General features: G+C 50.9%; 1 protein-coding gene across 4 annotated transcripts in view; it reads left to right on the forward strand.

The window, feature by feature from the left end:
• Nucleotides 1-1,614: 1,614 nt before the first annotated feature.
• IGDCC4 (immunoglobulin superfamily DCC subclass member 4) overlaps nt 1,615-23,628 on the forward strand; it is a 40,300-nt gene continuing 18,286 nt past the window's right edge. The window contains exons 1-5 of one of the 4 annotated variants that reach the window (XM_053888942.1): nt 1,615-1,784; nt 10,722-11,066; nt 11,735-11,876; nt 19,467-19,603; nt 20,909-21,049. In XM_053888942.1, the coding sequence (XP_053744917.1) occupies nt 1,715-1,784; nt 10,722-11,066; nt 11,735-11,876; nt 19,467-19,603; nt 20,909-21,049 (835 nt within the window). In that variant the 5' untranslated portion in view covers nt 1,615-1,714. The remainder of the gene's footprint in view (nt 1,785-10,721; nt 11,067-11,734; nt 11,877-19,466; nt 19,604-20,908; nt 21,050-23,628) is intronic. The other 3 variants (XM_053888941.1, XM_053888940.1, XM_019441763.2) reach the window with 3 other exon arrangements.

Here is a 23,628-nt window from a genome sequence, read left to right on the forward strand (position 1 = left end):
CTGCAGATCCATGTTGGTACTGGCGAAAAGTGAGCTGGAGATTGGACAACAGAAGGAGTAAAGATTCTGCAGTGACTTTCTCTGTGGTGATGGTGCAGATTTTTCATGAAAGAATAAACTAAGAACTTAAAAAAAAAAAAAAAAAGATGTCATTTAAAGCCTTGATGACCAGATGAGATCACTAAAAAAGAAAGCGGGAGTGCTCACGTAAGTCAAATGCTGCCGATGGGCCTGACAATAAATGAATACATGCCAGGGCCCGTTAGATCTGCAAAGTACAGGCCATAATTAAAGGTAACTTGCAACAAATGGGTAAGGCACCTAGCAGGTACAGAGATGAAATGGCTCTAAGTCATGGGAACACTGGACACCTAAGGAATGAAAAACCATGGCATCTTGGGGCGCCTTGGTGGCTCAGTCGGTTAAGGGTCTGACTCTTGATTTCAGCTGATTTCAGCTCAGGTCAGGATCGCACTATTCATAAGATCAAGCCCCGCATCCGGTTCTATGCTGACGGAGCAGAGCCTGCTTGGGATTGTCTCTCTCTCTCTCTCTCTCTCTCTCTCTCTCTCTCTCTCTCCCTCTCTCTCTCTCACTGCCCCTCTCCCCACTCATGCTTGCTGCTCTCTCTCTCTTTCAAAATAAATAAATAAACTTAAAAAAAAAAATCATGGCATCTTGGACTTGGAAGGGACCTTAAATAGGTCATTTAATCTGGACCCCTCCCCTACCCTAGCCCTGATAATTGAATCCCCGGCTTTGGAACAAGAAATATTTGTGGGATATTGAGGCAACCCGTGTGGCCAGGTCAGGGAAGGCACCATCGAAGAACGAGTAGAAAATGATGCTCCTGAGTCTGAAAGCTCCCTAGCCTCGTGTCCTTAGGCAAGTCACTTCACCTCCTCTATCTTCAGTTTCCCTGTTTGTAAAATGGGAGCAAAACCTTCTTGTCCCTCCCAGGGGTGTAGAGAGGTCTAAATGTGCGAGGGCTTGGGGTAGAGTATGCTCTGCCTAGCTTGATAATTGCAAGAGCAAGAGAAGGAGGCCAAGAGAAGTCTCCCGCTTGGAATGGCCATGCGAATGAGGATGAGGAGGGAACTGTCCTGTCCTCAGTGCATCTCCTGGTGCAGCCTGTGGAGAAGCTAACTAGGATTCAGGCCAGGATCTGGGCTGGAAATGGACTGGGCTCAGGTGGCAAGATGGGCCTGCGGGACGGACAGAGACCTTGACTCTGCCTCCACAGAGCCTGGAACCGAGTTGGAGGAGACCCTGAGGCAGCGGCAGGGAAAAGAAACGGAGACACCGAGGCAGAAAGAGACTCAGAGATAGGGAGACCAAGAGACAAACAGACCCAGAAACAAGCGGCCCAACTGGGGCCCAAGGCGACCCAGAGACCCCGGCAGAGCAGAGCCCCGCGCGGAGCAGGGTCACGGAGCGCGGGGCCGGGGTCCCCGGCGGGCCCTGCGGCCGCACTCGCCGGGCGCCCCCGCCCCGGCTGTTCGCCCAAGATGGCGATGGAGGGGCGGGCGAGGCGGCGGCAGCCCGGGCCCCCGCGCCGGCCCCCGCTCGGGCCCGGGCCCCCGAGGCCGCGCCCCCGCCCGCGGCGCCGCGCCTCCCCGGGCCACTGACGCCCGGCGCGCCCTCCCCCGGCGGCGGCGGCCGAGGCGCGGGGAGGCGGTGGCGGCGGCGGCGGCGGCGGCCCGAGCCGGGCCCCATGGCGCGGGGGGACGCTGGCCGCGGCGGCGGGCTCGTCGCGCTGACCTTCTGCCTGCTGGCCGCGCGCGGTAAGGGCGGGCGCCGCGGCAGTGGCGGGAGCGGCTGCGGCGTGTCGGTGCGCCCGCGCCCCGGGCTGCGCCTGGCCGTGGGGCTGGCGTGCGTCCCGGGTCCCGAGCGAGTGCGGGGCCGCAGGGCGCGGGCGGCCCGTCCCGGTGCCGGTGATGCCTGTGCTTGGGGGGCTGCGGGCTGCGGCCGGGGGGGCGTCTGCGGCACGGACTTGGCCGCAGGGGGTGTGTGTCCTTGCTTTGCGGAGTCTGGAGTGTGTGAGTGTGAGTGTGTGAGTGTGAGGGTGTGCGCGCGCGCGTTCAGAGGGTGGGGACGGGGGGCTTCTGCGGGCGTACGTGTCCGCAGTGCGTGTCACAGTCGCGGCGTGGCATCGCGGGGCCGCGGCTGCGGCGTTGGTGGCTTGCGCCGGGCGGGCTCTCCTTGCCCGCGCGTGTCGTGGGTTGAGAGTGTGTGAAAGAGGGGTGTTGGGGGGTGTGTATCTGCACCTCCATTTGTGTCCAGATTGTGTGTAATTGTGTTTACGGGGCTGAGCTAATATTTGGCCTTGGCTTTTGGGGAGTGTCCTTGCCCGTGGTGGGGGGGACAGGGCAGGCGATTCCGGACTGAGCGAGGACAGAGGTGATAAAACACTCAACTTTGCCCAGTGGGTGTGGTCCCTGGGGCTGGTTGGGGCGGTGTGTGTGTGGGGGGGACAGTTAGCTTTGCTCCCCCAACCCGTGGCTCCGAGTGGACGGGGGGAGGGGGGCAGGAAACCAGTTGCTTTCGTGGACTTGTCCAACACTCGCTCTCGTGATGGGACGCGTGTCACTCCTGCCCCACCCACCAGGGGCAGGTCAGGGAAGCGTTGACCAGGTCAACAAGGCCTCCTCCAGCTCCCCCCCACCCCACCACTTCTGTGCGGGGTGGGGGTGGGGTAAGGGTCAGAGTTGTCCACACTGGAGAAAGGGCTGGGGCTGGGGTGACGGAATCCCAGTGCTCTGTGCCTAGGGCTCCTTCTTCCACCCTAGTCCTCTTGCTTTCCGTGTTGTGTGCGTTTGGGGGACGGCCCAGGGGGAAGGTAGGTGGCAGAGCTGGGGAGGGGGATGGGCTGCCCGCTTTGTTCGCCTAGTTCTTGCCTTCTCTGGCGAGGGGGGAGCTGAGGATGTGTCCGGGGCGAGTCGGGGAGGGACTTAGAGGTGGGGGTGGGGAGGGGGATTTCTCTCCAGCTGCTTCGGCTTTCCAGAGAGACTCAGCCAGGCCACGTGGGAGGGAGGCTGGGACGGCGGAGGGAGGCAGGGACCGCGGAGGAACCTTGGTCTGGCCGGCCCCAGGCCCATCTCCAGGAAACCCAAACAGCGGGTGGGAAAGTGCCCGGAAAGGCTCGGACCCCTTCTCTCCCCACAAAGACACGCCCCTCTCCAGCCCTGGCTCGGAACCCGGGATTGTCAGGTGAAGGGGGCGGGGAAGTGCGGGAGAGGCCTCCGTCCTCCGGGAGCCCAGGGGATTAAGGAATAGTTGTGCCGACTCTCTTACGCTCTTCCAAGAGCTCCAGGAACCGGCTCTGGGTCACCCAGCAAAGCGGGATGAGGGCTGGGAGCTGCGCTCGATCGTTACGGTATATCTGTGGGGCCTCCTGCAAGGGGTTCAGTTTGCCTGGGAGACCTGGCCTCTCCCTGCTCTTGAGTGCACAAGGCTGGGGCAGGGCCCGAGCTGGGGCTCCCTTGGCAGCAGTGTGCATGGCCAAAACAACGAGGCTACTGGCCCTCAGTCCCAAACCCTTTGAGTGCGCAAAGTTTAACAGGCCTAGGGACACTCCTGTAGGGTTCTGACTAGCCACCCTGATCTGGACCGAGGTCATTCATTCATTCATTCATTCTACAAATATTTACTGAGCACCCTTTTTGACTAGCATGTGCTTGGTGCCTAGCATATAGGAAATAAAGGAGGCAGACCTGGTCCCTGGTGCAGAGCTTGCTGTCTGGTGGAGGGAGACTGACATGACGGGTAGTCTGGAAAGGTCAGGAAAAGCTTCCTCCAGGAAGTGATGAATAATAGAGCTCCATGCAGAGGGTCAGTTAGCCCTGTAAAAGGAGAGTGATGATGGGCAAAGTTTTCCAGAGTGAACTGCCCATGTAAGTGCTCAGAGTGACTTCATTTAGAACACTGAATGAAGCTAAGCCTGGCAGGAGAGGAGAGCACAGGGATGAGAATGGGGCAGGATGGAGTGGGATGGGGGGGAGCGGGGTTGGTACCACAAGCGTCAAGAGAAAAGGCTGAAGATGGGGGCTGGGCCCAGCTCCTGAAGGACTTTATAAGTCCCGCCAAGGTTTCTGGCCTGAGAGCCTGCCTGAGCCCTTGGCAAGTTTTAAAATCAGCTATGCATCAGCTCCTGCAGCCAGTGTGGAGAATCGGTCGGTTGGGCGGGACTGGAAGCAGGAAGCTCCAGCTTCTTGGGAGGCTGTTGTAGTAATCCAGAAGAGAGGATGGAGGCAACCGGCGTAGTGGCAATTGGTGTGGCCAGGCTTCTAGAGATATTTAGAAAGGAGAATTAGTAGGATCTGAAGATAGATTGAGTTTGCAGGGGGTGAGGGAGAGGGAAGTAAAAAAATAATACATGCTTCAGCAACCTCAACATGGCAGAGCGAAGGGGCTGGTGTCCCCCAACACGGCTCCAGTCAAAGATTGGAACTGGGGAGACTTATAGGAATGGGGCTTCTGTCTGGGGGTGGTGGGAGAATGCTGAGTGCAAGAAGTGGGGCTCTCCCTTCCACCCAATCAAAATTTGGGGAGTGGGGATGCCACAGGTCAGTAATAAGAAGGCTCCAGGAACCTGAGAGCTGCTTTCTCTGCCCCATCTCTTTCTCAGCCCGGAGACACCGAGGTCCACCTCCCTTCCATTGGGGTGGCTCTCTCTGACCCCATATCGAGGTTAGGAACGAGGTCAAACAAGTTCCTCTTAATAGTGAGTTTTCTCCAGAATTTCTCCATACCTTCATCGGTCCTTTATGAACTTTCAGGGCCCAATTCATCATACATTATGTGTAAAATAGCAGTTCCTTTCTTTTCTTCTAAAGGTACCTCTTTCATGTTAAGCTATCTCACAAGTAGAGTAAATGGCAGCACTGAAGGGAATTTAGAAGTAATTTTAGCACGAACCCATTTTCCAGACGAGAAAGCCGAGTGACTTCCCAAAGCTGCATGGATAGGGACTGAGCTGGGGCTGGAACTAGTCTCCTGGCTCTTGGAGCCACATTTTCCCTGGGTTTGGTACACACATACCCAAGTTCAGTTTCTCTGCACCCCTTCCCCCTCACATGAGAAGTTACCCACTTTGGGCTTGACCTCCCTCAGTTGGTGTGTCTGAGTCTGGGCTCTGGAATTCACCCTTCTCCATTCATCCCTACCCGCTGCCTCCTGTTTGGCCTCCACTGTTTCTGAGGTACAGCAACCAGACTTGACACAGAATTCCAGATGCAGAACAGATGTCATTGCCAGGTGGGCTTTGGGGCTCCCAGCCCCCTGGAGTGTGCGGAGAGGGGAGGAGTAAGAGCAGCTCTGATGGGGGAGGAAGCCAGCCCTAGCCTGGTTGGAGGAGGGTGATGGGAGCTGGGGTTGGGAGGAAAATCAAAGAGCTAATGTTCTGGCCCTGACATGCAGAGAAATAGAATCGAGCTGGGCTGTTGGCTACCTCACTGCTGAGGCTGACGCTGAGGCATCCTCTGGATTTGAGGCGCTTTGGAGTCATTGAGGTCAGGGAAGCAGAGGCTCAGTAAGCTCTCTTTCAGGTGCAGACCTGAGTATGTAAGCTGGTGCAGAGCCAAGACTTCTGGATGGTTCCCATAAGAGACTTACTAGCTTGTCACATAGTCTGGAGGAGAGAGTTCCAGCAAGTGATCAGAGCATACAGGGAGAGAAAGGCGGGCACAGGAGAAATATTTTTAATCATATGAGCCATACAGCAGGAGAACTGGTAAGGTAGTGAGCTCCCCAGTGATTGTAATGTTTAAGTACAGAGTTTCTTTCAGTGTGAGTTTGCTTTTCTGTCTCTGTGCTTTCTAAGCATTTTGTTAAGTGTCTACTAGATGCCACATAGGCAGTTTTCCACATACATCATTCACTTCATGTCCAGACTTTAAAGGAGTTCCTATAATTTTTACAGATAAGGAAAGTGAAGCTTAGAAAAGCATGATGGGGCTGTGTCTCCACATGTCCCCTTGTCTGTTCAAGGAATATTTATTGAGCACCTAGTATGTACCAGGCACTGTTTCAGGTACCAGGGATCTAGAAAGCTGCCGAGGACATGATTCTGAGCTTGTTGCCTCGTTGGGGAGAAAGAAAGTAAAAACTCTAGAGTGATAACTGCAATGACCAAGGTGCTCAGGATCCTATGGGGCAGAAAAGAGGCAACAACATCAGAACCAGGGATAGCATGGCTGTCGTAAGGAGAGGGAGCAGCAGGAACAACATATGGAATAGCAGTGTGCTTTCAGAGAGCTGAAAGCGGTTTGATGGGGATAGAGGGTCACAGGGAATGGGAGGGAGGCAGGAGCTGACTGTGGCTTTACTGTCAGGTCCACTGAGGCCGGGCCTCTCAGGATCACAGATGAAGGGAACTGTGTGCCCATCCTTGTGTCCCAGGCCACTGTCCCAAGCTCTCCTTTCAGCTGTTGGTGGGAGGGGTTTAGTGTGTCTGTAAGGGAAGCCACCAAGGTTGGGGGGGTGGGGGGTGGGGAAGGAAGTTTCTGGAAGACACTGACTTGGGTCTCCTAGGAAAAGACATAACAGCATCATGGAGAACCGGCCCCACACTGAACACAAGGTGTAAATCTGTTGGGCCCCGAAATTCAAAAGTGACAAGGCATTGATGTTTGTGGCAAGTTCTTGGCTTCCTGGAGGAGACATCTAGGCTTGGTTTCCCTCCCCCACCCTCTGGCCCCTTTCCTGAGAGTTCACGGGGAAATGGAACCCTGGCTCACACCTGGCCCCCACTAACCGCACAAAACAGCATCGAGCTGGCTCTGAGACTCGGAAGCGAATCTCCTTTCTGTCTGGGTTCTAATTGGCCTCACAAAATCTAATTTATCCTGCAAGTGGGTAAAATAACCTGTTAGAAGAAGGAGATCGAGAGATGACCTCAGGGTTCCCAAGCATAGGAGCTCCGTGTCTCTGGTAGGGTCTCACCAAGGAAGCTGAGGAGAAGGAATTGTGGCAGAGGAGCCCCCATCGAGGCACAAAGCTGGTGGGCAGCAAGCGTCCACTGTGAATGCCCCAGTCCTGAGAGGGATAGCTGAGAAAGACTCATGGGAAGGGCTTTGGGGGTCAGCCATGACAGTGGCTGGGGGTGGCAGGAAAGGGGTGGCCAAGAAGCCACCGGACAAACAAGGTCCACTCCTCAGAGAGTCGCTTTTATGAAGCGATTTGGTGGTGTAGGGACCAAGTTTATGTGAAAAGAAGCATTGCTATGTAATGGAGCACAATGCAAAATTCGCCACAGGTTTAAAAATCAAAACATTTGGGGGCAGTCAGCAAGCCTCCTGAGCGTGCTGTCCTCTGCTTCTGGCAGAATTTTGGCGAACATGAGAAAAGTGGAGACTCTTCCTTTTCAGGCTGGGGAAACTGAGGCTGGAAGGAGTAAAAGTAGTGGGCCCAAGGTCATGTAACAAATGACCCAGGACCTTGACTCCGGACCAAGGCTTGTCCCCACCCCCCTCCCCACCCAACACCCTGGTGTCCGTCTAGGCAAGAGGAAGGATGGGTAAGGGACCCGCAAGCGGCTATGTGATGTAAAGCATAAAAAGCTTCTGTCCGAGGAGGCAGGGCCAGCTTCATGCATGGCTGGCGCCTGAGCTGAACCCCTGGGGATGCATGTCCTGGGCACAGAAATTGGGTTGGGCACTGAGGCAGAGAGAACCCTCATATTCAAAGGCAACTGTCTCTTCAGTGCTGGGTTCAGCCCCCAAAGGTCAAAGGACATTTCCCCTACTGTCTTCCGGAGAGATGAGACACCCCATCCCCTCCACCTTTCTGGGCCTCAGCTTCCCCACTTATAAAATGAGGCATCTCAAGCTTCAAAGACATTTCCACCAACCTGGGCCGGGGTGGGCTGGTTCCCTCCTCATCTACATCCCTGTTGGTTTCCCTGTTCTACCTTGCTGGGTGCTTGGCTCCTCAGAGGTGGCGAAGCCAGACATCTGCTGATCCATGAATATTCAGGAAGGGAATCGGAGCCTCCTCTGGGCTCCCCAGCCAGCCACCGGCCTCTCTGGCTGCCGTCCTGCCCGCCAGAGCCCAGGCTGCTGACATACCCAGCAGCTGCTCAGGCCCCAACTGTTCACATTGTTTGTTCAGCGCGGCAGGGGATTTTCCAGGCCCCGGACGTGCTTTGGGGGGCGGGGAGGCTGCCGCAGGGCTCAGGGATTCGTGTCATGTGGGGCTTTTCTCCCTTGAAACTCAAACTGACTGCTCAGCGGCTGGAACCCGGCAATTGGAAGCCACTGGGCTGAGAGCCCGGGCTTGTCTTCCCCCTACCCTATGTTTGAATCATAGAATCTAGGACTTTAGAGGTAGAAGGGACTGGCTGTTAAGAACTGTAATTAACATTTGTGCAGTTTTTTTTTTTAAAGTAACATCTTTCATTAAAAAAAAAAAAAAAACACGCAAACATTTGTACAGTTTATAAAGAGCCTGTAAAGAATGAGCTCCCCTTCCTTGATTGATGCGCCGACACCCATCATCTTGTTTACTCCTCACAGGCTTGGTCATATGGGCTTCATTTTACAGATCTGGAAACTAAGGCCCAGAGAGGTTAAGGGGCTTGTCACACAGCTGGTAGGCAGAGCAGCAAGACTGAAAACTACATCTTTGGCCCCAAGGTCAAGTGCTCTTTCCACCACAGCAAATAGCCCAAAGTGATATCAAGGCCAGTCTGGTTTCTCCAGTCTGGATGGAAACCGGGTGAGGACGAGGGCTGCCTGTCCCTGCACTCACTAGTGATGCTGAGGCTGGTTGTGCGATTGGAGGTGCCAGCAGAGCCTTTCTGATGAATTAAGAAAGGCAGAGACCCGGGGCGTCTCCCTCTCTCTCTGCCCCTCCCCCACTCATGCTCTGTCTGTCTCTCTTGCTCTCAAAAAATGAGTTAACATTTAAAAAATTAAAAAAAAAAGAAAAAGGCAGAGGCCCTGTTCAGGCCCCATTGGTGTCAGAGCCCTGGCTTCTGCCCTGGCTTCCTTACTCAGCCAGTTGGGACTTGTCTTTGCCCCTCAGTCTTATTTTGCTCTAGGAGTGATGGGAAGAGAGCCTGGAGACAGACAGGGGTTCTAAGTATGGACATCTATATGTCCAGGTTATGACAAGTATGGCAGAAACTGGGGCACATATGTTCAGGTGTGGAAGGTTGTGTCTACGGTCTGTATGTGTGCCCAAATGGTGTTCTATATGTTCGGGAATAGGTTTATCCACGTATGACTCTTCACTGAATAATCCTAAAGTCTTAGAATCTCAGACATCACCTGCTAGCTACGTTTGAGTAAATTAAAGTCCAGAAGAAGTGACTGGCCCGAGGCCACACAGCTAGACTGTGACAGACCCAGGTCTAGAACTTGAGGGTTGCCTGATTCCCAAGCCATTTGGCTTTCTGCATGCCCTCATGTGGCTATCAGCCCAGACCTGCTCTGTACTAAGTATGTGCCATTGTACTCATCTTTTTCCTCGGTCCATTCTCAGATGTGCCGTTGTGCCTGTAAGCAAAGTGTCAGGCCTGAGGATAAGAAGGGACCTTGGGTCATTGAGCTTGTATGGGACGGGGAGGTAGCAGGTCGACCTTCTGGTCAACACAACTGGGAAAACCAAGCATTTCTCTATGAATAACTATTACTGGGCCTTGTTGAAATGGTAGTTAAGATGATAAACATTGGCCTTTGTGTATTTTTGCCTTGACCCTGGGATGACATTCCCCTCCCCCAATTCCCCCCTAGTCCTCCCTTTGTGGCAGGGGCCGTGTTGGAGCTACAGGCTCTTCTGGGGCTCCTGGGGATGGGCTCTGGCTTGCTGCATGACCAAGGGGAACTGAGATGTAGGGAGGAGTGCTTAGCCTCTCCTGTCACTGGGACAGAAGTGGGTTGGGTGATAGTGGTCAAGATGATCTGTAAGGTTCCAGGGAGGAGTGACATTTCCGAGGGCCATTTCTGTGCCAGGCCAGGCACTGTGTTCCTTTTCCACACCTTGTCCCACTTAATGCTCCCAACAGCCCTATGAGGAAGGGGTTACTGTGTACTTTTTTTATTGAGATGAAATCCACATAGCACAGATTTCACCGTCTAGAGTGTACAAGTCAGTGGTCTTTCTGATGTTCACAGGTTTGCACGACCATCACCACTGGCTAATACCAGAACATTCTCATCACCCAAAAAAAGAAACATCATATCCTTTTGCCATGGTTCCTCATTCTTCCCTCTCCTTAGCCCCCGGCAGCCATTCATCTACTTTCTGTCTTTGTGGATTTGCCCATTCTGGACATTTCCTAGAAATGAGATTGTATAATATGTAGCATTTTTGTGACTGGCTTCTTTCACTTAGCAGAAAGTTTTTAAAGTTCATCCAGGTAGCAGATAGCGGTATTTTCATTTCTTTTGATGGCTGAGGAATATATTTAGCCACTCATCAGGTGCTGGGCATTTGGGTTGTTTCTCCTTTTCACCTATTATGAAGAATGTTGCTGTGAACTGTGTTTTTTGGCTGATGAAGAAATTGAGCAGCCAGGGAAGGTGGGCGCGGAGAAGGGCGGCAGACTGCCCAAGATCACAGGTGATGGGGCGGAGCCAAGGATCTGGATGCAGATCTCTCTATGGGACCTCTTCTTCCACGAGCTGCCCCAGCCTCTGGGCAGGTGACCGAGGATCTGGAGGCTGTGGAATGCGGGAGGACCCACACTAACAGCCCTGGTCCTTGCCCTCTCTGTGCAGGTGAACTGCCGTGGCCCCCGGAGACAACAGTGGAGCTGAGTTGTGGGGCAGGGCCACTGCAAGTGATCCTGGGCCCAGAGCAAGCTGCAGTGCTGGACTGTGGTCTGGGGGCTTCCGGACCCCCCACCAGCATCACGTGGAGCAAGGATGGAGGCTCTCTGCCTGAGCACGACCACCTGCGCCTGCTACCAAATGGCTCCTTATGGCTGTCTCAGCCGCTAGCACCTGATAGCAGTGACGAGGCGAGCCCTGGGAACTCAGAGCTCATTGAGGGCAACTATTCCTGCCTGGCCCATGGTCCCCTTGGAGCGGTGGCCAGCCAGGCCGCAGTGGTCAAGCTCGCCAGTAAGTGCCTGCAACCGGGGGCTGAACTGAGACCCGGGAGGCCTGGGGTGCGGGCAGTGTGGTCCCCATTAGCTCCTTGCACAAAGGCCTATCTCTTGAGCTCGCTCCACTTTCCCTCTGCTCAGTAGGTCCTTTCCTGGTGTGGCTGCCTTTCCCCCCGCCTCACCCCTTTCCTTCCTCCTCCTTTTCTTTCCCTTTGAGTTTGAGAGTCTAGAGTTGTGCTCTCCTCCAGGAAGCCCTTCAGAAAGGCTTGTAAGAGTGGGGGGCACTGGAGCAGGTGGAGTACCTGGACAAGCCCCATCATCCAGCCCGGGTGGGGGGCGGTTCTCAAGAGACACAAGATCACCGTGAAGAAATTTTAGGCCAGAAGAAATGTGCATCTTACTGCAGTCTGGCCATGATGGTGATGTTAGGGGTTGGGGGGCAGTGCTTTGCGCTTCATTCTGACATGGCATCTGACCAGTAGTCTCCACTTCTTACCCCCCCGGCTGCCTCTTCAACTGTGTCTCTGTTGGCTGGCATTTGCTCTGCTTGTGTTTCTGTCACCTTGTACTTCTCTGTCTCTGTGTGTGCATGTGCGTGTTTGTGTGTGTTTCACTTTCTGTGCCCCCTATCTTTTCTGGGCTCCTCTCCCGTCTCTGCCCACGCGTCTCTGTCCTCACCCCCAGCACTCGCAGGCTTCTCTCTGCACCCGGAGTCTCAGGTGGTGGAGGAGAACGGGACTGCTCGGTTTGAATGCCACATTGAAGGGCTGCCAGCACCTGTCATTACTTGGGAGAAGGACCAAGTGCCGGTGCCCGAGGAGCCTCGGTGAGTGTCCTATAGGGGAGTGGGCGGTGGGTAGGCCAGAGAGGGCTCTGGGATGTGCTCAGGAACTGGGATTCTTACAGCCACAGTGGCTCCATTTGCCTAAACTGGTTTAGGGGCCAACCACTGCCTGACTCTCAGCTCACATCCGGTCCCCGAGAGAAGTTGGGCAGAGTTTTTAGTCCTTGCAAAGAATGCCACCCACTAAGCTATGGAGCTTGGGTATGGCGTAGTGATAGAACCCTTCAGAGCATATCTAACCCAAGCACTTGCCTTACTGAAGAGGAGATTGAGGGCCACAGAGGAGCAGAGGCTGGTCCTAAGACTTGATCCCTACTGTGGCCTCCTGGCTAGGCCCAGATGTACATGCAGCACGAGCAGAGAGCACGAGGCTCATTTGCTTCTGTGGACTCTGAGTTGGTCTCATGACGCGGTTGTCACCCCATGGATTCTTACATCTTTGGAAATGCAGCTCCAAGACCTTTCCCAGTCACCCTACGGTCCTCTGCCTACATCTCTCTGGTTGTAGTTACCAGCTCACTTTCTCCTTCTCTCCTGGTGGAGGTGGGGCTCCTTGGCCTCAGAAACACTGGTTTCCAGGTCTCTCTGCCCTGGGACTAATCTGTCTTGAGTGTTGAGTTGTCCCAGCTGCTCTGACTTTTGTTCACATCTAGGTAAGGGGTACAGGTATAGGAGAAACTTCCATTTGGTAGAAGGGCCACAGGGCATATTCCTGCAACAGAAGTGAGGGAGGAAGAAGGGCAGGAGGTCAAGCTGCTGATTCAGGTGGTTGCTTAGCCTGATCCTCCTCACAGAGGCCCTTCACACTCAGCTTCATTCTCCCCACCCATGAAACTAAAAAAATAAATAAATGAAAGAGTTAGATTAGATCATCGTTCTTTGTAAAACAATAGTCACTAAAGGTGCTTCTCGAAAAAAAGTACTCCGTGGTCAAATAAGGCTGGGAAAACTACCTACAAATCCCCTTCTTGGAGCTGGCAAGGCTCTGACAAGTCCTGTATGGAAAATCCATTAAACTTGTTGAACCAAGCACTTCATAGTCTCATCTGCCCACAGCCCCTCTTGCAGCAACCCTGTTAACATCCCATGAATGAGCATTCTAGGGAGTGACCTTGGAAATGCTGACCTGGCCTTTCTAGGGCTGAGATTTTAACTTCTGTGGCTTCCAAAATGTGGGCCCCTTGCTGCTGTGGGTCGGTGCTTCCTGAGAGTTGCTGGGCAAGAACCAAGTGAGGGCCTACTCTTTTTTTTTTTTTTTAATTTTTTTTTTAACGTTTATTTATTTTTGAGACAGAGCATGAACAGGGGAGGGGCAGAGAGAGAGGGAGACACAGAATCGGAAACAGGCTCCAGGCTCTGAGCTGTCAGCACAGAGCCCGACGCGGGCCGTGAGATCATGACCTGAGCTGAGGTCGGACGCTTAACCGACAAAGCCACCCAGGCGCTCCGTGAGGGCCTACTCTTGACAGCCACCAGAGAGTAGGAGAGAGCAGAGAAGTCTCCCCCTGTCAAAAGGCACAACAGGTCCCCGTTTAATGAGGGCTGTGTTTTCTCACTTAATTCTTCCCATCATCCTTCAAGGTAGATGTTTCTTATTTTCCATATTTTCCTCTACTTACTTTTAGTTTATATTCCTAGAAGATGCGTTTTTCATGTTCATGTAAGCAAAAAAGAAGAAACCCTTATCATCCATAGAAAGCCTCTGTTAGTTTCGATGTCTGTCCTCTGGAATTTTCCCCTATATGTTTAGAAATACCCTCTTTTAAAATGTGGATTATACTGTACATACTGGGGTTTTTTGTTTGTTTGTTTTAAGTAAACTCTATACCCAACGTGGGGTTCAAACTCACAACCCCAAGATCAAGAGGTGCGTGCTCTACCTACTGACCCAGCCAGGCCCCCCCATACTGGATTTTTTGCTCAATCACCTTTTTTTCCAAAACAAAAATAGAATTATAGCGCAACTTTTACTTTTTTTAAATTTAGCACATCACGAACATCCTCCCAGGTCTATACATATGGCTACGGCAGATAGTATTATTTGGATCGTTAAACAAGAGACCTAAGGATCAGAGGCAGAAGTAACTTGGCCCAGGGGCACCTGGGTGGCTCATTCGGTTAAGCGTCCAACTTTGGCTCAGGTCATGATCTCGTGGCTCGTGAGTTTGAGCCCCGCGTCAGGCTCTGTGCTGACAGCTCGGAGCCTGGAGCCTGCTTTGGATTCTGTGTCTCCCTCACTCTCTCTTACCCTCCCCTGCTTTTGCTCTCTCTCTCAAAAATAAATAAACATTTTAAAAAAAGAAGAAGTAACTTGGCCCAGGTCACACAGCTAGTACACAGAGTGTGGGATGCTAGAGACTTGGCATGAATGACACACAAGCCACCTGTGATTTGGTGGTTGGGGTGGGGAGGCTGCGGGGTCTGAAGAAGTTCATGCTACAGATGGGCTTAAAGGTCGGGTGGTCCAACTGTGGCTCCGAGCAGAGAAGTTACTCTCCCAAAGTTTCTCAGCAAATAGTAGGGCTCCCTTGCCTCCCAGCATCTAGTCCGGGCATCACCCTATGAAGCCGCAGGCCTCTTCTAGGAGTATGGAGCTGCCAGTTCCTGGGCCCTGGGAGTGTTTGCCCCCAAGTTCTCTGAAAAGTGATCCTCATCTATAAATAAGCCAGGCTCACATGTCCCAGCACATTGTGTAGGGGGAATAAAGAAATGTCTAAAACAGCAACTTGATTGTGCCCAAGGTATGTATTTTTACACATGCCCAGATATAGCACATGTACAAATATGCTATTCATAAACTCGGCCCAGGGTGTGAAGGAGCCCGTATGCCTCGGTGTAGGGTGTGCGCGTGTGCAGTTAATCAACACACTCTGTCAAGGTATATGTACATATGTTTGGAACTGATGGCGAAGACTAGACCCTGAGGCAGTTCCCTGGTACTTATACTAATTTCTAACAATAGGGGATCATTTTCCTTCCACGGCAACCAGTAATCAATGAGAGCAATGTTTCCCAAATCCCAGGCTTTCACAAACCCCCCTTATAATTTTGGCCATCCCTAAACCATTTATTCAATCGCGTACTCAATACATGTCTTTAAACCAACCCTCTTTTGTAACTTTAACACGAATTGAAAAGGAGCATTATTTCCCCACAGTAAAAAGGAAAACCAGCAACACTTGACATAAATAGAAGGTAGCCATAAAAATAAATACATAACCACTGGAATAAAAAATGTGTGTCTGTGTCTGGAGCCACATGAAATAATTTTGTTATCACCATTCACACTTGAAAAACGTGGCACCGCCTGGTTAAGCATCCGATTTCAGCTCAGGTCATGATCTTGAAGTTCACAAGTTCAAGCCCCATGTTGGGCTCTGTGCTGAGAGCTCAGAGCCTGGAGCCTGCTTCAGATTCTGTGTGTGTGTGTGTGTGTGTGTGTGTGTGTGTGTGTGTATGTGTGTGTGTGTGTGTGTGTGTGTGTGTCTGCCCCTCCTCTGCTCACACTCTTGTCTCTCTCTCAAAAATAAACATTTAAATACACAAATAAATAAATAAAACATGACACTAATGGACCTCAATACCTTAGGATCCCTAGTCCAGTCTCCTGCCCTACCCATCTCCCAGTGCCCAGGGTGTCTGTCAACCTCAAGTGACCCTTGGCCAGTGTCCTTTTTCTCTAGGTGGATCTCTGAAGGGCTCAGGGTCGGGGCTCCTTGGCCCTTATGAAATTCAGAGCAGCTATGTCATTTCTACTATGTTCTTTTTGTTATTGTTAAGTAATCTCTACACCCAACGTGGGGCTCCAACTCATGACCCGGAGATCAAGAGTCCCATGCTCTACCGACTAAGCCACCCAGGTGTCCCTCTACTGTATTTTTAAATCCCTGGTTCCAAGTAGCCTTTCGGAGGTGGGGCAGCAGGCTTAAGCTCAGGCTTGGAAAGAGAATGATCCTTTCCTTTTGGAGAGAGGTTGCTTTTCATTCTGTAAGTAGCTATTTTTATTTGAAATTTGAATTGATTTTAAAATAATAAAACATAAAGGGACACCTGGGTGGCTCAAGCAGTTAAGCGTCTGATTTCGGCACAAGTCATGATCTCACAGTTCGTGAGTTCTAGCACCACATCGGACTTGGCTGTCAGCGCGGAGCCTGCTTTGGATCCTCTGTCCCCCTCTGTCTCTGCTCCTCCCCCACTGTTCTCTTTCTCTCTCTCTCTCTGTCTCTCAAAATAAATAAATAAACTTAAAAAAATAAAATGAAATAATAAAACATACCAATTTAATGGAAAAAAGTCATCCACCAACTGAACACAGACAGTTGTTACTATTGTGATTATTCCCTCCCGGTCTTTCAAAATATGGGTATAGTTTCTATCATTGTAAGTATGTGTTTAGAATTTGTGATTCAATAGATAATATTTTTAATGTGAGATGATAACACATTAGGGTCAGGGTTGGGAAGGAGGCAGGACAGAATTATTTAACCCATTTTTCAGATGAGAAAGCTGAGGCCCAGACATATGATATCACTTGGTAAAGTCACATATGCTGGAACGAGTTCTCCCCACTATGTCACAGCTGCTTCTATGTTAGAGCTTGGAGTTTTGAAACAAAGTGTACAAGGGCACATGTTTTTCCCAATTGAAATTTTTAAAAGTTTTATATTTCCAAACTAATAAATATTCAAAATTTTCATTTTTTAATTTTTTTAATGTTTATTTATTTTAGAGAGAGAGACAGAGACAGACAGAACGTGAGCAGGGAAGGGGCAGAGAGAGAGGGAGACAGAATCCGGAGCAGGCTCCAGGCTCTCAGCTGTCAGCACAGAGCCCAACGTGGGGCTTGAACTCACAAACCTTGAGATCATGACCTGAGCCTAAGTCAGATGTGTAACCGACTGAGCTACTCAGGCGCACCCCCCAAATTTTTTTTTAAAACACAACAAATAAGAATTTCCAGTAATCACACTGCCAGAGAAAAATCTCCTTGAATGATGTTAAGCTTCACCATCCTTGACTTTTTCTGAGCATATCCTAACATATCATTTATCTGTTTTCCAAAAATAGAACTGCTTCCTAAAAACACTGTTTTGTGACTTTTCCCCCCACTAACCAAAATATCTTGCATATACTTCCAAGGACAGAAAAAGATTTTAACAAAACAGAAAAGATTTTAGATGAACACAAAAGTGGTTCCATCCAGCTTTTGCTGGCTGCAGTGACAGCACCACATGTGAGGAAAGATATCCCTTCTTTCCTTCCTTACTCCCTCCCTCCCTCTGTTTTCCTCCCTCTCCCTTCCTCCCTCCCCGCTCCTTCCTTCTTTCCTTCCTTCCTTCCTTCCTTCCTTCCTTCCTTCCTTCCTTCCTTCCTTCTTCCTTCGTTCCCATACATAAATAAGGAAATGTTACTTGTCCAAGGAGGTATTGGCTCTTGGGTACATGAAGCACAATTTCCGTGGAAAGCCTTGGAAACTTTGGGGTTAGGAAACGTGAACTGGTCTGGCAGAAACCCTGCAGGCAAGTTCAGCTAGCTAGAGTGAAGGAAGAGGAAGGATCTTGGAGGCAGAGTATATTAAGTGGAGGAAACCTGGACGGGGATAGAGGTCTTGTTTCCCATGGGTTCTGCTTGTCCTTCCCCACTGGTCCTTTCCCATCAAATTTTCCTGGCCTAGGATTTTACCTCCAACTACCCTTTGCCTCCATGTCCCTTTTCCCCTGCTGGCCCCAGCACTGACATGGGCAGCTGCTGGAGCTGAGGGTAAGATACTGGGGCAGAGGTGGGCTTACCCATGGAATGAGGGAGGGAGTAAAGCAGGTTTATGTTTTTTCTCTAAGTCTTTGGGCCATAGTAGGTCTCTAGGCCTGTGGCCAGAGTTTTCTCCCAATACCCTGAGCCAGTCCCCCTCTCCTGTGTTTAGATTTTTTCATAGCCCATTTTCCAGTGAGCCAAGGGACCTTCATCAACCACACTGCTGCCCCACTCCCTCTCTAACTTTGGCCCAGTCTACATCGGGGGACCAGCGCCATTTGCTCTATGGAGAAACTAGGACTCTCAACCTTGAGCTGACCCTTCAAGGATCACGGTTGGAGGATTCAGGAAGACACATTCCCCTGCTACTTGGGCCAGAGCCCATTCTGCCTACCACATCCCCAGACCCATGGACACTGCCTTGCCCGGATTGCATTATCTCTCAAGCAAGGTCTCTGAGCCTTTCTAATCTGAGTGGCTTTTCAGCCTCTAACCAAGAGGGCAGAGAACACCCCCTTCATCCATTACCCCTCGTAAGTAATGTATGCATTGACTGGGGCTTGCTAGGGACCTTGTCCCTTCCACGGGTATTCTCAACCATTTAATGGCTGGTGGGACAGGCAGGTAGGAAGAACATGGGATTTGGAACCAGAAGACCTGGGTTCAAGTTTCAACTCTGCTCCAGCTGTGAGACCCTGGGAGAATACCCTGCTGCCTCTGAGCCTTAGTTTTGTCACCAGTAAAATGGAGGTTGTGATGTCCTCTATCTCTTCAGATTGTTTTGGCTCAGATGACACTGTATGAATAAAATGGATTTTTATCAGGGAGGGAGGAGGTAACATAGGCAGGGAGTAAACAAATTGACACTGTATAGAAGGCTGTGTAATATAAAGTAAGTCTTGCATTGTCAGCTCCCAGAATCCCAGGTCCCCTCCCTGGAGACAACCACCATTACCAGGGGCCTTCAGTGCAAGCATATTAAGTGTACATATCCCCACACACTGTTCTGCACCAAACATACTTTGGAAATTGTCCTGTTTCAGCACACATGGAGGAGCCTCCTTTTTTTTTTTTTAAGTATTTTTTTTTTTTTAATGTTTATTTATTTTTGTGTGAGAGAGAGAGAAAACCAGCAGGGGAGAGTCAGAGAGAAGGGAACAGAGGATCTGAAGCAGGCTCGGAGCTTCCAGCAGAGAGCCAGACACGGGGCTTGAACTCACAAACTATGAGGTCATGACCCAAGCCAAAGTCAGATGCTTAACCGACTGAGCCGCCCAGGCACTCTGAGCTGTCTCCTTTTTAACAGCTGCCTAGCATTCCATTGTATGAATGTACTCAAACCGATTTAGCTAGTTCCCACCCTACAGATGGACACTTGGATCGTTTCCAGTCTTCTGCCTTTGTAGTTACAGTGCTGGAGTGAATATCATTAAACGTTTTTGTGTACATGTATGAGAATATCTGTGGGTTAGAGTCCTCGAAGTGGCGTTGCTGGGTCAAAAGGCATGTGCAGGGTTGATTTTAAGATCTTACCAGCTTGCCCTTGAAGGAAGCTGTATCCATTGGCATGGCGATCAACACAGGAGTGTCTTCCCTCCATTACCTCATCCACAGAGGGTGTTAGAAAACACCCAAAGTGATCTTTGCCAACCTGATAGGTGAAAATGGCATCTTACAGCTTTAATTTGCATTTTTTTTATTATAAGAAAGGCTTGAAAGTAAAATGCTGTCAGTAGTTCAGGCTGGAGAGAGAGGTAGACCTAGGACAGCTCCCTGCAGAGCTCCTGCCCACCTCATAGGTGCCCTCTCCCCCTTCCCAAGGCTCATCATTCTTCCCAACGGGGTCCTCCAGATCCTGGACATTCAGGAGAGTGACTCAGGCTCCTACCGCTGCGTGGCCACCAACTCAGTCCGCCAGCGCTTCAGCCAGGAGGCCCTACTCAGTGTGGCCCCCAGAGGTAAGGGGGCAGGCTGGATGGGGAAACCTGGGGATTTCTGGACCAGCCACCTCAGAGCTGGGAGGCACCTCGTGAGGTCCAAGCTCTGCCTTCAAATAGGTGACAGTGTATCAGTCCCACTGGGCAGGTGTGGAGTACCACCCAACAAGTCAGAAATAGAACTGGAGCTGGAACCCAAGACTCCAGACTCCCAGTCCAGCTCTCTTCCTGCAGAGGCTCTGTGTTCCCTTGGGTTGGGTGGAACATCCCGGGCTGGGGACAGAGGTGGGGAAGGGAGGCATCTGAAGAGGGTGTGTCAGTGCCCTGAAGCCATGGTCCCTGCCTTTCTGTGTCTCCTGAGGACTCTGGGCATTAGGGGATTGCCTGGGCACCGAGAATCTGGTTCCCTGCAGTCTGGTGCTCCTGTCCTCTCCATTTCTCCGAAAAGTTCCTGTCCCAGTGTAACACAGTAGGAAAGGCACAGGCTTTGGGGTCGGAAAGACCTGGTTTGAATCCTGGCCTCTCTACTTGCCATCTATGTGACCCTGGGCTGTTATCAAACGTCTAGCTCAGGGAGGTTGTGAGAATAGCTGAGATAAGAGTGGAAAGCGCCTGGCACCCAGCAGGTGCACAACAGATCTTAGTTCAGGCCTCCCCGAAGGGCCTTTCACTTGCCTCCCTTTGCCATGACATCTCCCCCGAACCCTGAACTTCTGCACATCTCTTCCCATCCCCCCATCTCAAATCCCCCGCTCAGGTAAGTAGGTTTAAGTCTGGTTCACTCCCTGCGCCCAGGGTCTCTGCCTCCACCTGCTGGACAAACCAGGTATTCGCCATGCTGACCCAGGGGGCCAGGGTCACAGTGAGAACTTGGCAGGGAATCCATGCTCAGGGAGCTGCCAAACTGGAGGAAACTCGACCCCTACCTCCTACCTTTCCCACAGGGGAACCCAAAGCCCTTTGAAGAAAGGACTTGCCTAAGGTCACACAGTGCCTTAATGGCAGTGCTGGAACCAGAAACTATGACTGTTGACTCCACCTCCAGGCTCCAAGTCTTCTCACGACCCTGATGGTCCTCTGCCTGGAGGGAGGGTTTGATTTGGCAGGCAAGAATGGCGGTGGTGTGCCAGAGGCCAGGTTTTTCCTCTCCAAGCTCCAAGAGAAAGAGCTCTGCAGAACTATGTGGCTGCTTTTGCCACCTGTCAGATGAAACCCTGGCTGTTCTCTGCCCCACCTGCTTCACCAGGTGATTCTGAGCATCAGGTGAGCTACTGCATGTATGGACACCTAATAGTAAGGCTGCTTGCTGGCCTGCCCTCTCTCCAGGGTCCCTGGCGTCCACCAGGGGGCAGGACGTGGTCATCGTGGCAGCCCCCGAGAACACCACAGTGGTTTCTGGCCAGAGCGTGGTGATGGAATGCGTGGCCTCAGCTGACCCCACCCCTTTCGTGTCCTGGGTCCGACAGGGTAAGTGGAGGGAGGGGACTCAAGGTCATGGGAAAGGAGAGGGTAGCATCTCATGTGTCCCCAAGTTGGGAAGCTATAAGGGTGACCACTCTATAGTCACCTACCTTTGGTGTGGTGGGAACTCCTCTTCTAGGGCCGAGTATGGGGATGGGGGAAACCTGGACAAACTTAATCATCAGTCTTTGAAGTGCATTTCCTCTATGAAACACTCTGGTTCTGCCACTCACGTAACCATTATTGAGACCCTACTTAGGGTGGTCTCAACAGTACTGCAAGTGAATGTGTGAGAGCTAGAAGGGTGCCGCGCAGCCATTGAATCAGGTGAAACCAGGCCCCCACTGCTGGTCTGCAAAGCTGCTGCTGTGTATGCTTGGCTTCACGCTGGGCACAGTGAATTTAAAAAATCAGATGAGACAGACAGGGACTCTGTGGTCTGAACTCATCATAGTCTGGGTGAGGGTGATAAAACACACACCATGAAAAGAGGTTTGCCTGTATTGGGCAGCAAGTGATAAATGCCAGGTAGGACTGTGTTGCTCTCAGGGTAATGAGGATGCTGGCCAAACATCACCTTGCAGTCTGCTGAGCACTTCCTGCCAGAGCCTGGAAGAGCCCTTTGAAGGGGATAGGGGTGAGGACTATTATTCCCAGTGGACAGATGAGGAAGCTGAGGCTCAGAGAGTCAAGACCCAAACTTTAGAGCCTGTTCTCTTTCTGGTACACCACTTCCTACAGTCCTAAATGGAAGAAAAGCAAGGATTATTGTTGTTTCCATTGTCAATGAGAAGTGACTTACCTCAAGTTGATAGCAGAAGTAAGTCTTAAACCCTGCCCTTTTTACCTTTCTTCCCTGACGCAGTCTACTACCCTACACTGGCTCCTTTACATAAGTTTGTATCTCACATTCAAAAGAGTATGCAATCGGGGTGCCTAGGTAGCTTAATCAGTTTCAGTTAAGGTCATGATCTCATGGTCGTGAGATTGAGCCCCATGTTGTGTGAGGCCTGCTTAAGATTTTCTGCCTCTCTCTCTGCCCCTCCCCTGTGTGTGTGTGCTCTCGAAAGAAAAGAAAGAAAGAAAGAAAGAAAGAAAGAAAGAAAGAAAGAAAGAAAGAAAGAAAGAAAGAAATGTATACATAGAGTTTAAGGAAAAATAATAAACTGAACAAGTATGTATCCCCCTGCCCCCCAGGGACATGTGAGTGGCTCAGTCAGCTGAGCGTCAGACTTCAGCTCAGGTCATGATCTCACAGTTTGTGAGTTCAAGTCCCACGTCCGTCTTTCTGCTGTCAGGCTGTAGCACAGAAACTGCTTTGGATCCTCTGCCCCCTCTCTCTGCTGTTTAAAATAAACAAATATTTTAAAAATGAAAAATAAATAAAAAAATAAAAAGTATATATTCCCCCACCCAAGCTGGTGAGATGTAACAGTGCTGGTGTCTTTGGGCCTCCCCAACCTGCACACCTCATTGGATTTGTGATACTTAGTTATTGGGATCCTGGGGCCAGCAGGACCCTCATACTATTATTGGGATGAGCCTGTGGTATCACCCAGAAATTCTAATATCAGTGTTTCTCAAATCCTGACTTTGTATCATGATGACCCAGGGAGCTTATTAAAACTGCAGACCCCCTCCCTTCATGCCTGGTCACTTGTGAACCAGGAATCTTAATGTTTAACAACTGCCCTAGGTCCTTGCTGCTGAAAGTGTGGTCTTTGGACCTACCACCTGCACCTACTTAGAAATGCAGAGTCTGGGGCATGCCCTAGGCCTCTGCATCTTAACAAGTTTCTTTGAGATTCTGTGATTCGCGTACACAGTGAGGGTTTGAGAATTGCTGTCCCAGAGAATCCTGACACCTACGGTCCTGGGAGCTCCCTTACAGAAAGTCTGCTAATAGCACTCCTGGACAGAGACTGGGAAGAGAAAGCCTGGAAAAGGATTTCCTTCCTGATATGCTGGTCACTGTTCCTTTCTTAGACACTTACTCCACAAAGTCAGGGAAGAGACATAGCTTTTTGTTTTGTTTTCTTCTGATTACAAAAGTTGTGTGTGTTCATTGTAGAAAACTAGGGAAAAGCAGAAACAGAAAACATTCCATTTAATCTCTCTTCGAGAGATTAAAATTGTTAACATACAAGTGTATTTTCTTCCAGATTTTCTTCTATGCATATGTGCATTTTTCCCTAAAACTGGGAGTAGTTCCAAATCTTACTTTCAGTCCACAGCATATCATAAGCATTTTTCCATCTCTAAAACTTTTTTTATTTTTATTTTTATTATTTTTTTAATTTTTTAATGTTTATTTATTTTTGAGACAGAGAGAGACAGAGCATGAACAGGGGAGGGGCAGAGAGAGAGGGAGACACAGAATCGGAAGCAGGCTCCAGGCTCCGAGCCATCAGCCCAGAGCCCGACACGGGGCTCGAACTCACGGACTGCGAGATCGTGACCTGAGTCAAAGTCGGACGTTTAACTGACTGAGCCACCCAGGCGCCCCTCTAAAACTTTTTCAAAAAGTAATTTTATTTTATTTTTTAAGACTCCATGCCCAACATGGGGCTTGAACTCATGACCCT

Source organism: Panthera pardus, unplaced genomic scaffold (genome assembly GCF_024362965.1).
Source record: "Panthera pardus isolate Hobbes unplaced genomic scaffold, ASM2436296v1 HiC_scaffold_24, whole genome shotgun sequence".
In the NCBI taxonomy this organism is placed as follows: Eukaryota; Metazoa; Chordata; class Mammalia; order Carnivora; family Felidae; genus Panthera; species Panthera pardus.